This window comes from Ictidomys tridecemlineatus, chromosome 8, assembly GCF_052094955.1.
Source record: "Ictidomys tridecemlineatus isolate mIctTri1 chromosome 8, mIctTri1.hap1, whole genome shotgun sequence".
NCBI lineage: Eukaryota > Metazoa > Chordata > Mammalia > Rodentia > Sciuridae > Ictidomys > Ictidomys tridecemlineatus.
Genome location: NC_135484.1, coordinates 151,331,882 through 151,346,559, shown reverse-complemented (window position 1 = coordinate 151,346,559; position 14,678 = coordinate 151,331,882). Strand labels below are relative to the sequence as shown.

Genomic DNA, 14,678 nt, shown 5'->3' with positions numbered 1-14,678 from the left:
GCAGCAGAATCACCTGGGAGACAAATTTACACATTTATTTGCATTCCAAAATGGTTTAAAGGTTGAAAAACATTAGACAAAGTTAATTAGCCACTTGTACTAAGAGAAAGGTAAATATGACCATTTACACTGCCTAAGGAAGACTTTTTCCAACACGTTAATTACACACACCAGAGCTGATAAATAATACCCATGCTGGTGAGTCTGTGTGTGGCTGGAAGTAAGACTAACCCGTTGGCTAAAGAGGTCCTAAAGTCAAAATATATAGATGAGGCATCACACAGTGGTTCCTCTAACAGAGACGTCTTCCCAGCCACGAGGTGAAACCCAGGCACAGAATAAGGCAACGTGAAAAACCAACTCAAGTCCTGGGCAGAATTTTGCTCCAGGGGACCAGAATGAAATTTATCTCCTCTTATTTTGAAAAATATTATGACTTGAAAAACTGTTACCAAAGAGATAATACAAAGAAGTTCATTCTAGAAAGAACGCATGTATACGTGTAGAAGTCAACTACAAAAGAGATAACAGAAAGGAGCGATAGCCGAGGAGATGAACGGACTGCATTTAAGAAATGAAAAGATGCCTGGCCACCAAACCAACCACAAATGAACACCTTGCAGGAATTAAAGAAAAACAGGTTCACTGGGAAAAAGCTAAGTGACAGGAATCCCTGGCTCCTTTAGTGATAGAAGGGGAAAGTCATCACCTCTTCACTCACACCAGTGAGACTACTCCCATTCCTAACTGGCGAAACCAATGCACACCTTTTTCTAGCGTTCAGGGTGTGTGAGATTACACGTAACAGGATGCATGAAAGCATATTTTCAAAGCACGTACCAAAAATAATGGTATTCTAGTGAAAAAGCACATGGTTTTTGGAGGGGTCAAATACTGTCCCACTTCCTAAGTCTAGAAAACCTCTGAAGAGAAATTCACCCTGGACTAATTGGGGTGATGAGCATCATGGGGGTGGGGGGGAGCCCACACGTGATCCACTTCTGCCTGCACACCCTGACACAGCCTGTTTACCAGCAGCTTACACTCACAGAAGATGCCACACGCCGAGCGCAAAGCCTGATGGTGAAGATCACCAGCAATGGCCTACCTAAGAAACAGCCACCCGAGAAGCAACCCGGAATTTAGGTCAGTCTAACCAAGATGGCATCACTTACTGAGAAGTCAGAGAAAACAGAAAATCAATTACACTTGTAGATTAGGCCACACTGGGAAAATCCTGCATTACCGCCACTTGAGGCATTCGGAATTAGGCTGAATGAAATACCAGCAGACATATTAAGAACAATAGAATCTCTTTCAACAGGGTTGACAGAAGAGAAAATATGACTTAATAACAAATATTTTTCTGATTTCAATAGGCCACATTGACTTGCAATCATGTGCTTTAGGTTATCCAGTTAGACTACAGTTTTACAAAGATGAGAATATTTTTAATGATTTTAGTGTTGTTTAGGGACTTCACATATAATTACTCCTTTCAGATCTTTCATACCAAAAAAAAGCTTTTAATGATCACATAAAAGTGAACATGTTTTTAAGAAAGATGTGCAGGGGCTGGGGTTGGTGGCTCAGCAGTAGAGCGCTTGCCTCGTACGCGTGAAACACTGGGTTCCATCCTCAGCACCACATAAAAATAAGCAAAAAAAAAAAACAAAAAACGAATGTGCAGTCTTTCAACATTGCTTATCTTTCTTCCCTTAGACTCAGTCCTGTAACTTTTCAAAATATCAAAAATTATACAGATTCATTATAACCTAACAAAACCTAAAGCAAAAATTGTCAGGAGATAAAATTTTCAGACCCACTTTGAAACAGTGAGGAGTTGTTCAAAATGAACCCAGGAAACGAAAATGGCTTCAAAGACACAAAAGCTCTCAATCAACACGGGAAGTACACAGCCCACCACTGTCCAGGATTGCTGGGCAACAGGATGCAGGAAGGCAAGAGCAGTTTTCTGTTTGGATTCAACCAAAAGAGACAAAAATGAAAACGAGTTCTGTATGACTGTGTTCATGACAACAGAGTTGAGTCCTTATTGACATATCTTACTAACAGTTTTAAAACATCACTTGGTGTCACAGAAGCAACAATAAGAACTCAAACGGTCTGTGACAGAAGCTATGCATCCAAACTCTCTTCAAGGAAGAGGCCAGCAGGGCCCAAACACGGAAAGGAGCTCTGAACACAGCAGAGCCTGGTCTCTCCGTGGCTACCTCCTTAACAATTATGGTAGCAGCAAACCAGATGTCTTCTCTGCATAATCAAATATTTCATAAAGGGACAACTCCAGACAGTTGGGGCAGGTTAGAAAACAGGAAGAGACAATGCAATACTGAGGGCTGGAAACAGGCCTGAAGAGGCACAGACAGGAACAGCTCCAAGATACCAAACAAAGAAACAATACAGAGGGTCACCAGACAAAAGCCGAGGCTCTGGGGCAAGAGAAGCAGCCAACCAGAAACAAGACAAGAGGGAGCCAGAGATGGGGACAAGACTCCTATCACAATTCCAACCTCCTACTGGCCAAACACAGGGAATGACAGATGGCAGGGATCCGACCACGGAACCCATGCAGGTTCATCTCCGTGAGCAAAGACCAAGGTGGGGGTAGACCTGGAGGGGTAAACAGCCCACTGCCCCTGCAAACTCCAAGATAAATGTAAAGCAAATTGAAAATACTATGTAAGAAACATCTAATAGATCACAGGCTGGAGCTAAGAGTACATGAACGGCATTAATATAGAAAAAATGGAAATGGAAGAATGGAGTAGAAAGCTAGTAGGATCATGCTGCAAAGGACCAAGATGATTTGAAGGTATCAGGCTACCACATAGGTACACATGCAGGACAGTGAAATAATCCCGGGTCAAGGGCAGCAGCTCGCAAAGTCAGATGGAAAGGAGCATCACTGATGACTTAGACGGGTTTGTCTGTCAAGCCACCCCAGCATTAAGTGGGCAGTACAAGGTCAACACTAACAAGAAGTGAGCCCCTAATATGTTCTGGGTTCCTCAAAATTCACATCCTTCTAATACTCTCCTTTTTAAAGTACGAAAACAGCCTCAGGAGAATATCTCTTTGAAAGACAACCAACAACTGGCGGATGGCTACAAAGGCCACATTATTTCACCAACAAGCAGCTGCCTAGAGGGAGAACCAGGAGAGACAAAAGAACAGAAGTTCACCTCCAGGCCCTGTTTTCCATCAACCAGGAGATCCCAGACAAGTCACCCGATGCCTTCATAGCTCACTGCAAACCAAGGGCAGCTACCAAAATTAATCCCCCATTTCCCAAACTATCTTTTTCCACTAATAGCACTTAATCCATCAGCTTTCCCATCCTCAAATCAAACTGGCCAATGAGTATTCCCGCCACCTTGATCTTCAACTCCGATTCCTGCAGACTCTCACAGCCTCTCCAATAAATCCAATCAAGCCCAAACTCACCAGTGAGAAATCATCCCTAGATAACCCAGCCTGGGAACAAAAGGCCTTCTATGATTTCCAAAGAAATTACATCTCTGCAAGCCATCTGGGCAACTTCTATGAACGTTGATGCCAATCAGTAATTTTTTAAAATAGTATTTCTTGGAGCAATTTTAGGTTCACAGCAAAATTGAGCAGAAGTACAGAGTTTCTATAAACCACTGCCTCCCCACTACCAATATGCTGTACTAGATTAGTACATTTATCACAAAGTCTACACTGACATCATTACCACCCAGAGCCAGTAGAGTTCACTTAGAGTACGTTCTGTGGCTTTGAACAACCGTACAATGACATGTGTCCACCATTAGAGTATTATACAGAATAGTCTCTCTGTCCTGAGCATCTTCTGTGCTCTGCCCATTCACTTCCTCCCCACCCACCCACAACCACTGACACTTGACGCCACAGTTCACCTTTTGCAGAGCATCGTATACAATGTGTAGCCTTTTCAGATTGGCTTCTTCTAATTGGCAATAAGCAGTTAGGGACCCTCTGTCTTTTCAAGGCTTGGCAGTGCATTTAAGTGCTAAATAGTAGTCCATTGTCTAGATGTACCCCAGTTTATTTATCCATTTACGTATGGAAGGACACCTTTGTTGCTTCTAAGTTTTAGCAATTGTGAATTAAGCTCTTATAAACATGTGCAGGCACACATTAGCTTCAGGCTGACTAGGTAAATATCAACGAGCATAACTGCTGAAGAACAGTTTTTGTTAAGAAACAGCCAAACTGTCTAGCAGAGGGCTGCGCCATTTTGCTTGCCCATCAGAAGAGTTCCGTTCCTCCACAATGCGCTAGCATTTGGTACTGTGTGTTTTGGACTGTGGCCATTTTACTAGGTATGAGCAATGTAGTCTTGTTGCTTTAACTTGAAATTCGCTAATGACATATGTTGAGCGTCTTTTTTAAATGCTTAACTGCAGGTGTATATTTTCTTTGCCAAAGTGTCTGCTAGGTTTTTGTCCATTTTTTAATTGTGTTGCACATTTTCTTACTGTCCAATTTCAAGAGTTCTTCACTTACTTTGGATACAAGCCCTTTATCATATGTACTTTTTACAAATATTTCCTCCTATACTGTGATTTCTCATTTTCTTGGCAGTCTTTTGTAGAGCTGAAGTTTTTGACTTTAATGATGTCCAACTTTTCAATCATTTCTCTCATGAGTCAGACCTTTAATGTTGTATCTAAAGTCACTGCATACCCAAGGTCACCTAAACCTTCTCCTATGGTATCTTCATTACCATTATTTATCTTTCTAAAAGTTACTGAAAGGCCACTGTGTGTCTGGTGCTCAAGACCCGATCAGGCAGCAACCTCTCAAGCATCTTGAGGCACTGCTGAAGCAGCTCATCCAACAATCTGAGAACAGTGCTTCTCGATGACATTACACTGTGATTTCCCTGCTGTCAAAGTACAGGCTTTGGATCCAGAGGATCTGGCTGGATCTTTGTCACATACTAGTCATGGGCCCGGGGTCTCAACTCAGCGGCAAAAATGAGCAAAATATTTAAACCCATTTTACTTTACGGTACTGTCATAAATATTACAACAGCGCACAGACGATGCTACTCTCTAGATAGCCATGGGACTGGAGTGGAGTTCAGCAGTGAAGTGATAGCCCAGCATAAGAAAAGACTAGGTTTCCATACCCAGCACCTCAAAACAACACCAACAAAAAAAAAAAAAAGAGGAAGGTGCGCACGCGTGCGGGGTGGGGTGGTGGGGGCGAGGGTTCTGCAATACCTTCTCCAATGTATAATTTTGAAAATTCAAAGTAATCACTACTATAAATTTTTAATTCTGATAGTTCATATTATTTTGGAATTTCAAAAGATAACTAAGGTTAGTATCATTCTAAGTCTATAATCGTCAATCCCAGATAAACAAAAGTTCAAAATTAATGCACAAAAACATGGAAGACATTGGGCACAGGACATGCTTCAGTGAGCACCGGCTAATGAAATAATCAAAGCACAATTCTATTTTCTAGTGCCACTACCAAATTTATACCTGAAAGTCTATAAAATAGTACTCTTAAAATGACAAACTAATTATCTGATGTGAATGAAAACATTTCCCTATTTTAAAACTGATTAAATTCTGTCTTCTGATCTAAGATTCAAACTAAATCCATTATATAGAAAAATAAAATTTTAAAAAAATTGACTAGAGCCTACTTCATTGACTCATTTGTATGGCAATCAAACATACACTTCCTGGTCAATGCATGAAGTCAAGGACAAAACTGAATGATTTTAGATGTAAAATAACTTTTATAAAGATGGCCTATAAGTGTGAACAGAGAAGTGTTTTTATAACATGGTTCAGAAAATACATGTGCCTGCTTATCACACTTTCAACAATTACCTTTAATTGTTTCCTCCACAACTTCCACCACGCGATCTATCTGTTGAACCTAGAAGAAAAAACAAACAGACAGCAATGGTAATGGAGAAGAAAACGTACTCACGCTTCTGCCCGAGTCGATGTGTATTTCCTAAGCCCATCAACGCTGGTTTTCTTTAATTAACACATTTGGAGAGATTATTTAAAAATTCTATACTAATATTTTGTGTAATAATGAAGTATGAAATTATCACCATCTTCTCCCCCAATGATGATTGAAAACAATAATCGTACTGCTTTCAAACAAACTGCCTGGATAGACTATTTATGTCTCAATGTAACTGGAGATATAAATTTAAGTTTAATTAAAACATGTCTCCTCCCACAGAGCTTTAAGCAAAAAGGATGTAACGACAATCTACCCAAAAGGACATGCTAATACTAAGGAGTGCCATCCCTAATGCTGTGCTTTCTTGTTTTAATTGTTAAAACCCTAAGAATCTCTACCAGGCATCAAGTCCACGAAATACAAGGTTGAACAACAGGCTCCTGATCCTGTGCCCGTGACCGGAGGAGCCCTCCCAGGGTGCCAAAGGAACACAGGACAAAGATAATAAAATCAGACCAAGGGAACCAAAGTGACCTGAGTGACAACGGGAGAAGCCCACCAAGCAAACTGCAGAAGGATGGCTCGAGGTCGGAAGGAAAACGGAAAAGGCAAAGTAAAATTATGATCCAAGAAGCTAGAGGAATAATCAGAAAAAGATCAAGGCTGATTCTCTAAAGATGCTTAAATTATTATCGTCTTCATACAGAAGAATCCTATGTGCACTGGAAAAGTGAAAACCAAATACGACTACCAAAAGAAAACAGCAGCAGGGCATGGGGGTGCACGCCTATAGCCCCAGCAGCTCAGGAGGCTGAGGCAGGAGGATCTCGAGTTCAAAGCCAGCCTCAGCAAAGGGAGGGCGCTAAGCAACTCAGTGAGAACCTGTCTCTAAATAGAACACAAAATAGGGGTGGGGATGTGGCTCAGTGGTCGAGTGCCCCCAGGAGTTTCATTACCAGTACTCCCCCCAAAAAGGCAAACAACATTCCCCTCCTCCATTTCCACTCCACAGATAAAATCACTTTATGATGAGGCACCAGGTATTTTTCTCATGCTGAACATTTATATAAAAAGTATTTTCCTGGGCTGGGGCTGTAGCTCAGCGACAGAGCACTTGCCTAGCATGCGTGAGGCACTCAGTTCGATCCTCAACACCACATAAAAAATAAATAAAATAAAGGCATTCTGTCCATCTACAAATGTTTTCTTAAGTTTTTTTTTTTTCCCCTGAATCTTTCTATAGTGCTCTTCTTTTTTAAAAAATGACAGTGGAAACTTGTGTGCGCGCGCGCTTTGCCCCTTGACTTTTCTCTACTTTTTTCTTTATTCATCCTCATTGCATGGATGTTGCAAAATGTGTTCATCCATAATCCTACTGATGAAAGAATGTCATCACTCTACAATAATGCTATGAAGAACTTGACTGAGAAGAACCTGTTCAAAAATTTTTATTATAAATACAATAGCAAGTCTCCTAAGATCTCCTTTCAACCTCAGTGTCCTACAGGAAAATAGGGAAGACAAGTGTGCATAAACCCTGCCCTGCCAGGGGTAAAGTGACAGAGAGGAGGAGCCAGCAGTGCCGAAGGCCGCTCAGGTGGTAAGTCCACACAGCCCAAAACGAACCTGTGTTTAGAGGTCGACAGACTTAGAGGAAGTGAGCTCTGTGGTAACAAGCCATGAATAAAATGAAGACACTCACAGCTGGGGGCAGAAAGGGAAGGAGAGAGACTCCAGGTAGCCGAGGACATGGAGACTCGATGTGTTTGTGTTTGGATCAGTGCATTTCTTTCTTTTCTCCCTTTTTGTTTTTCTAGTTTATGTGCTAAGAGGAGAACAGGGATAGAGAAGGAAGAGTTGAATACAGGACAAAAACATGATGGTGTAAGGGCCCTGAGCGTGGGGGACAGGGTGCAGGCTTCTTGTGAAAGCAGAGGTCGGGGGACAGCAGGGGAGCAATGCCCATGCTCCCGGGGGATGAGGGCCGAGCAAGCTGTCGTCTGCTGGCCTCGGTCTGTCTCAACAAAGTGAGAAATTCATGTGCTAAGAGTGAGAAAACGTGAGGAAATAAGAAGGGAGTCAATGTCCACAATCGCCTGTTATAAGAGCAGGAGCGAGTGGGACTAGGAACTCGTAAAAATCGTCAGGACTAAGAAGCAAATTTCTAGCAGCAAGTTCACTACAGCTGACCCTCTCTCAAGGCCTAGCGGCTTCAGTATAGGAGGCAAATAGGCCGATTCAAACTTGCCGATTCCATCACTCACTCATCATTTGTTGATACCTGATGTATACCACAGATCCAAAAGGCTAGAGTAGCAGCATTAAGAGGTTATGGAAAAGACTAGAGGGAAATGGAAGGTAAAAGCTGACTGTGCGTTTTGGATAACTTGAAGTTTGGAAAATAGGTGAAGAAGTACAACCATAACGAAGAGATGAAGTGGGCAGGGCTGGGGCAAGAAGGAGAGGAAGAAGAGAAAAAGAAAGTCAAGCAGAGGGCACAATCCAGAGTATGGACACAGGCATTTGGTCTTTTAGAGTAATCCCAAGTTCCAAGATCTGGTCACAGAAACAGGTTGCTGAAAAACAGTGGAGCTGAGAAATAAGGAGGGGTGAGGTTAAAGTTTGGTGAGACATCAAATAAGGGACAACATTGACACTGCCCAGGGTGACAAAGAGCTGGGCAGGACAGGGCAGAGTTGTCCAAATTTTCCACTGAATGTAGATGAACAACCAAGATATCAAATGATAATATTAGTTAAAGAATAAGAATGAAAAGAGCAAAATATGAGATAACTCGGTTGCGGGGCCAGAACAAGAGTGCTCTCCCATGCACTTGGAGATACAGAAGTTCAAGGGAGCACTGCACCCTGCCTTGAACCACCTCAACTAAGAGGCCATACTGCCAAGGAAGAGAACATGTGGAGGAGCAGTCTGCTACAAGTACGGTGAGTTAAAACAATAAAAGTCTTGGAAGAAAACAGACATAAATCCACGCCAACCTGGATTAAACAATGATCTCTCAAATATAACAACAAAGCATGAGTAATGAAAGAAAAAACAGATAAAGCAGACATCACCAAGAGCCAAACCTCTTGGTCCATCCAAGGACACCATTAAGAGAGTAAAAAGTTGCAGAAAATGCAAGAAAACTTTTACAAATCATGAATCTGACAAGGGATGTTTATAATTATGAGAAGTCCCACAACTCAAGAATAACAGAAATATCAATTAAAAATGAGCAAAGGAGCTGAATAGACGCTTCTCCAAGGAGATATACAAATGGCCAGTAAAGAGATGCTCAGCACCATTAAGCCAATCAGAGGATTCGAATTGTGACAACAAGCAGGAGACTGGGATTTTGTGCACATACAATTTAAAAACATGAAAACATTCTGGAAATGGATGGTGGTGAAGATTGCAAAACAGTATGATCATGCTTCATGCCCTTGACCTGTGCACTTAAAAATAGCTACCATTGTCATTTTCATCATGCATATTTTACCACAATTTTAAAAAACCACCCAGATGAGCTCTCACTTCACACCCACTGAGGTAGAATCCTAAAAAACGCTGATAACAGTGATGGTGAGGACAGGAAGCACTCCTAATGGAGCTAGACTCAATGCAGCCAGTGTGGACAGGTCTGCAGCTCCTCAGAGGGCTGACCAGTTTCACTATGACCTAGCAATTCCAATCCCAGACATACACCCAAGAGCAATTACAGTTTCAGCCACACAAAAACTAGTGCACAATGTTCACAGCACTATTCAGAATGGCCAAAGATGGACACTCAAGCACCCTTCAGCTGATAGATGGGTAAACAAAACGTGGCATTTCTACACAATTCAGTATCGAGTCATAAAAGGGAATGAAGCATTCATACAGCATTACACTAAATGAAAAGGCCAGACAAAAAAGGTGACATGCTTCCATTTATACGAAATGTCCACAAAGGGGAATGACAAGAGGTTAGTGACTGCTGAAGAGTGCTGGGTTCCTTTATCCAGTGATGACCACAACGCTGAGCGTACCTAGAGCCATGTTACCCATATAACTGGAGGCACTGTCCACTGGTGGATTGCATCTCAATAAGTGATGAGGCAAAAAAAAAAAAAAAGCAGAAGGTGGTCACCTGTTCTAGTGTCAATGTCATTAAGTCAAAGGAAATTTTCTAGATTAAAGAACTAAGAGACCTGAAAACTAAATGCTACTGTAGAAACCTGGATGTGCTCCCCACCCCTTTTCCTATAAAGGGCATTACTGAGACAAGTGACAATAACCATAATGAAATAAAAGTCTGTATACCAGCTTACTGTATTTCACCAACGTTAACTTCGTGATCTTGGGGATGACCTGCCTTTTTGAAACACACAGGTACTCAGCAAAGGCACCATACTTGCAGCTTACTCAAGAGGATCAGGGAAAAAACACACGCATATGAAAACAGAACAAATTTGTTAAAACAGTAATACTGGGGAATTCTGGGTAGAGGGCATATGGGAAATCTTTGCTTACTTTTACAAGTTTTCTGTAAGTATGATATTATATCAAAATTAAGTTTCCCGGTGTATGTTTACGTATGCATAGAGGAAATGAGGGCAGTTCTTTTACCCTGCTGGTTGTGCAGGATATGCTTCAATTAATATAGCTGAAAATATATTCTGATTTTTGAAAAGCACTCCATAGCATTTGTATTAAAGGTGAAAAATTCTGTATCGCCCACAGATGATAATTACTGGCTGTTATGAGAAACTCTAGGGTTTGAGAGTCCACAAAACTTAAACAGGTACAAAGTTGGGCGGGGGCACCTAGTTCAGCAGTAGAGCACTTGCTTAGCATGCTCTAGACCCTTGTTCCATGCCCAGCGCTGGAAAAACAAAAAACAAGTAAGTACTTGATGAAAAGCAGCAGAACAGTTGAAGCTCACAAGATGATTTCCAGAACATACTATGTCCATTTGCATTTCCAGTAAAGTGGGCAATGGAAGAACCAGCGGGGGAAGAAAAAGGAGAAATGACAAGAGAGAGAAGCAGGGAGGGGTGGGAGTGGAAGGAGAGCTCAGGAGGTGGATGGGGGTAGGAGGCAGGAGAGGGGGAGAGGCCAATGTGAGCAGGAGCACAGACCCAGATTCACACATTCTGACAGAGAATAGACGGAATTCATTCTGGAAGAAAAGGAAAGCTGTTCTTAATTAATACTATAAATTGTAGCCCTGAATACACAAGAGCTTATTCTCTGGCATATAATTCAAATAAAATAAATAAAACAGTATCTCGTGTCCTTCAGGCACTTAGTTATAAATACACAGAAAAAAAGCAGGCAGTGTGTTCCATTACTGACTCCATATGTTCTCAACAATGAGGAAAGGAGTTAATAAACAACTCATAAATAACACTCATGAGTCATTCTGCCGAGGAACTTTAAAAAGAAGTTCATAAAAATATTTTATCCCACTATTATCAACTACTCCAAATTTATAACTGATCATGTATTGAAGAAACAAGGCTAAACAATGGCGCCTAAGGCCAGGAGAGTGCTGCTCCAAAACCTCCTCACTGCTGGGAGCAGAGCGGTCCCTGGTGTCCTCCGCAGTGGTGGAGACGTCCCCACGCTGGGCTGGTCCCAGTGGTCCCTGGTCACACGTGGGTGGCACAGACCTGAGGCAGGCTGCTCTGAGGAGCTGAAATCTGGATTGAATCGTCGCCTGTGGCTAGGTAGCTCATGGCAGCACTCGCTCTGGCCACCCAGGACACCAGTGCACATCTGGAACACGACTCTGCCCAACCAGGCTAGAAAAGAAGTCCACTCACGTGAGGCCATCAGAGAACAAGCCGAGGCCCTTCTCCTGTCCGAGATTCTACTCTAGCATCCATGAAGTATCTCCCCACACACCGAAAAAATAGGGGCTGGATAAGTGAATGACTAAGAATGCAGTGTCAGCCGTGCTTCTTCAACAGCGGCTTGGTTTAAGGCGCCCTGCTGATACCTCACAAGCACTGTCACCATGGGTCCTCACATGCACTAGTGAAGACACTGCTGTTTTCAAGGCCGGAGGGACTAAGGTACAAGGATATCCAGCTAAATTTCTGCCCCAGAGTCTCAGATCTTGGGTCCAGAATGGCAGACAGGTGGACTGCTTTTGAACTTCCTTTTCCCTATGAATACAGAGGCCAATCCAAATAATGGGAGGATGCTACCCAAGTGGCCCCAGACCTTCCAGGTACCCCCAACCCTCATCCCCCTAAACTCTCCCCACAAACTCTCACGGTATGAATGCAATCACCTGAGAAGCTAACCCTGCACCGCACACTGTTAGAGAAACTGGGGGCATCATGGTGAAAAACGGAGTCCTCATTTCACGGATCTTTCATTCCAACTGGGGAGACAGATGCAGTAACTGAAAATTGTGCTTTCCTATCCCGACAGATACTATAAAGAAGAACAACATGGGAACGGTAAGAAGTAGGCGGGACAGCTCTGCAGTAGTGTTGCAGGTGACATTGGAACAGGCAGCATTAATCCTAAACCACACAGCACAGGCATCAGTGAGAGCTGGAGGGGGGTGCAGGGGGAGACAAGGACCCAGAGAGAAATGATGAGGGATTATGAGGTGAGAAGGCCAGCACACGAGGGACACGGTGGTAGGAGATGAGGCCAGATACCCAGGGGAGGAAGATGATGTGATACGTCGTAAATCCCACAGTCTGGATTCAAGTCTGCTTGCAAAAGAAAGCCACTGGGAGTTAACAGAGCAACGTGAAGACTGCTCAGACCAGTTTACTGAGAACCTGCAGGGACTCTGCTTAGCCACGATGGTGTGACTCACTTCATACTTGTATGAATCTGGCTGGGGCTTTACAGTCTCTTGATGTTATCCCAGGACATCTCAAATTATTGTAGAAGGAAAGGGCTAAAACATCATAGGCACACAAATGCACACAAGAAATTTCTCAGCTCTCTTAATCTTAGATCAATTAAAAAAAAAAAATCTCATTTTCATTCTAAGAAATACCAGACCAGAACTTCAAAACCACCCAGAAACTCAGGTCTCTTTAAAGAAATAAACTGGTTCATTCTTTTAGACGTGAGCCCTAGCATTCATAGCATCAATGACTGAGACCTTTCCCCCTCGGGTCTTCCTGGTGCTCTTGGTGAAAGTCATCTCTTGTTGAAAACAAAAGACAAACAGAAGCGTATATGGTGAACTTACTTCTGGACTCTGTTCTGTTTCACTGGTCTGTGCGTCTCCTTGTCCCAGCACCATGCTGTTTTCATCACTGTCACTTTGTACAATATTTGAAACCAGAAAGTGTGATCCCACAACTTTGTTTTTCTTTGCCAGGATCATCCTAGCAACTTGGGCTTTTCCGTGGTTCCATGTAAGTTTTAGAATTGATTTTACGATTGCTGTGAAAAACTGTCATTGGCATTTTGATAGGAAATGCATCAAATCTATTACACATACATAAAAATCCACTCAAAAGAGGTTACAGGCTTAAACACCAGACCTGAAACCATAAAACTTCCAGGAGAATAAATGGGGAAAAGCGTCATAATGCTGACCTTGGCTAAGACTTTTCAGGTATCACACCTGAGATTCCGTTAATGAAAGCAAAGATAAGCAAAGGGGGCTACATCCAGCTCCAAAGCTCCTGTGGCTTGCAAACAATCCACAACGGAAAAGGCTGAGTGGGCTGGGAAATCGAGAACACTGGGACTTGTGAAGACTCGTACAACTCAGCAGCAGAAAACCAAAGGGCCCAGTTAAAACGAGGGCAAGAGTCAGAATAACAATCTTCTAAGGAAAGAACACAGATGGCCAACAAGCCCATGTAAGATACCCAGGGTCACCAATCTCCAGGCAAATGCAAAGCCCAGCCACTGAGATGCCAGGGCACACTTGTTAGGATGGTCAGCAGCGAGACAGGAACTAAGGCATGCTGGAGGGGTAGGTGGGAGGGAAGGAGCTGCGCACCACCAAGGGCAATGCAGGCTGCGGCAGCCCCGTGGGAGAGCTGGGGAGGCTCCTCTAAGACTAAGGAGGGATGTCCCACAGGACCCTGCAAGGCTGCCTATGGATAGGCAGTCAAGGAAGGGAAATCAGCACCTGGGAGAGACGCCTGTGTCTCTGATCACTCCATCATCACCATGATAGCCATCCTGAAGAAAAAAAAATAGGTGCCCTTTGGCAGATGAATGGAAAAAGAAATTGTAGTAAACATAAATGATGGAGTACTATTCGGTCTATAAAAAGGAACACCACCAATGGCCAAGGCATGGATGAACCTACAGGACCCTCTGCAGAGGACAATAAGCCAGACGCAGAAAAGCAAGTGCTGCATGATCTCAGCCATAGGTAGAAGCTAAACACGAAAAACGGCCAAACACACAGCAACAGGGCACAGCCCCAGGGTTACCAGAGGTGGGAAGGCAATCTGGAGAAGGAGGTCAAAGAGTGAAAACTCAGTCACACACAATGATTAAGACCAGAGACCCGGTGGGCCTCCTAAGAACTGTGGTTAGTGACGCCATATTACAATGAATTTGCTAAGAGGGAGGTGAGGTGCTCCTCTACATGCACACTCGATAGCAATCACAGCAGGGGAGGGACAGCAATCTGCTATTTACGTGTACCAGATCCACATTTCACATTATAAATGTGTCTGGTAAAAGGGGAAGAAATAACGTCTCATCTTTGGTCAGAATTATAC

At 43.0% G+C, this 14,678-nt stretch overlaps 1 protein-coding gene across 6 annotated transcripts in view; it reads right to left on the bottom strand.

The window, feature by feature from the left end:
• The window catches only part of Cdkal1 (CDKAL1 threonylcarbamoyladenosine tRNA methylthiotransferase), a 633,756-nt gene that overhangs the window by 458,841 nt on the left and 160,237 nt on the right, over window positions 1–14,678 (bottom strand). For all 6 annotated transcript variants that reach the window (XR_013425476.1, XM_078020596.1, XM_078020592.1 and 3 more), the window contains one exon: window positions 5,880–5,928. Coding sequence is in view for 5 of the 6 variants with exons in the window: in XM_078020596.1 (XP_077876722.1) it covers window positions 5,880–5,928 (49 nt within the window). In the remaining variant the exon portion in view is untranslated. The remainder of the gene's footprint in view (window positions 1–5,879; window positions 5,929–14,678) is intronic.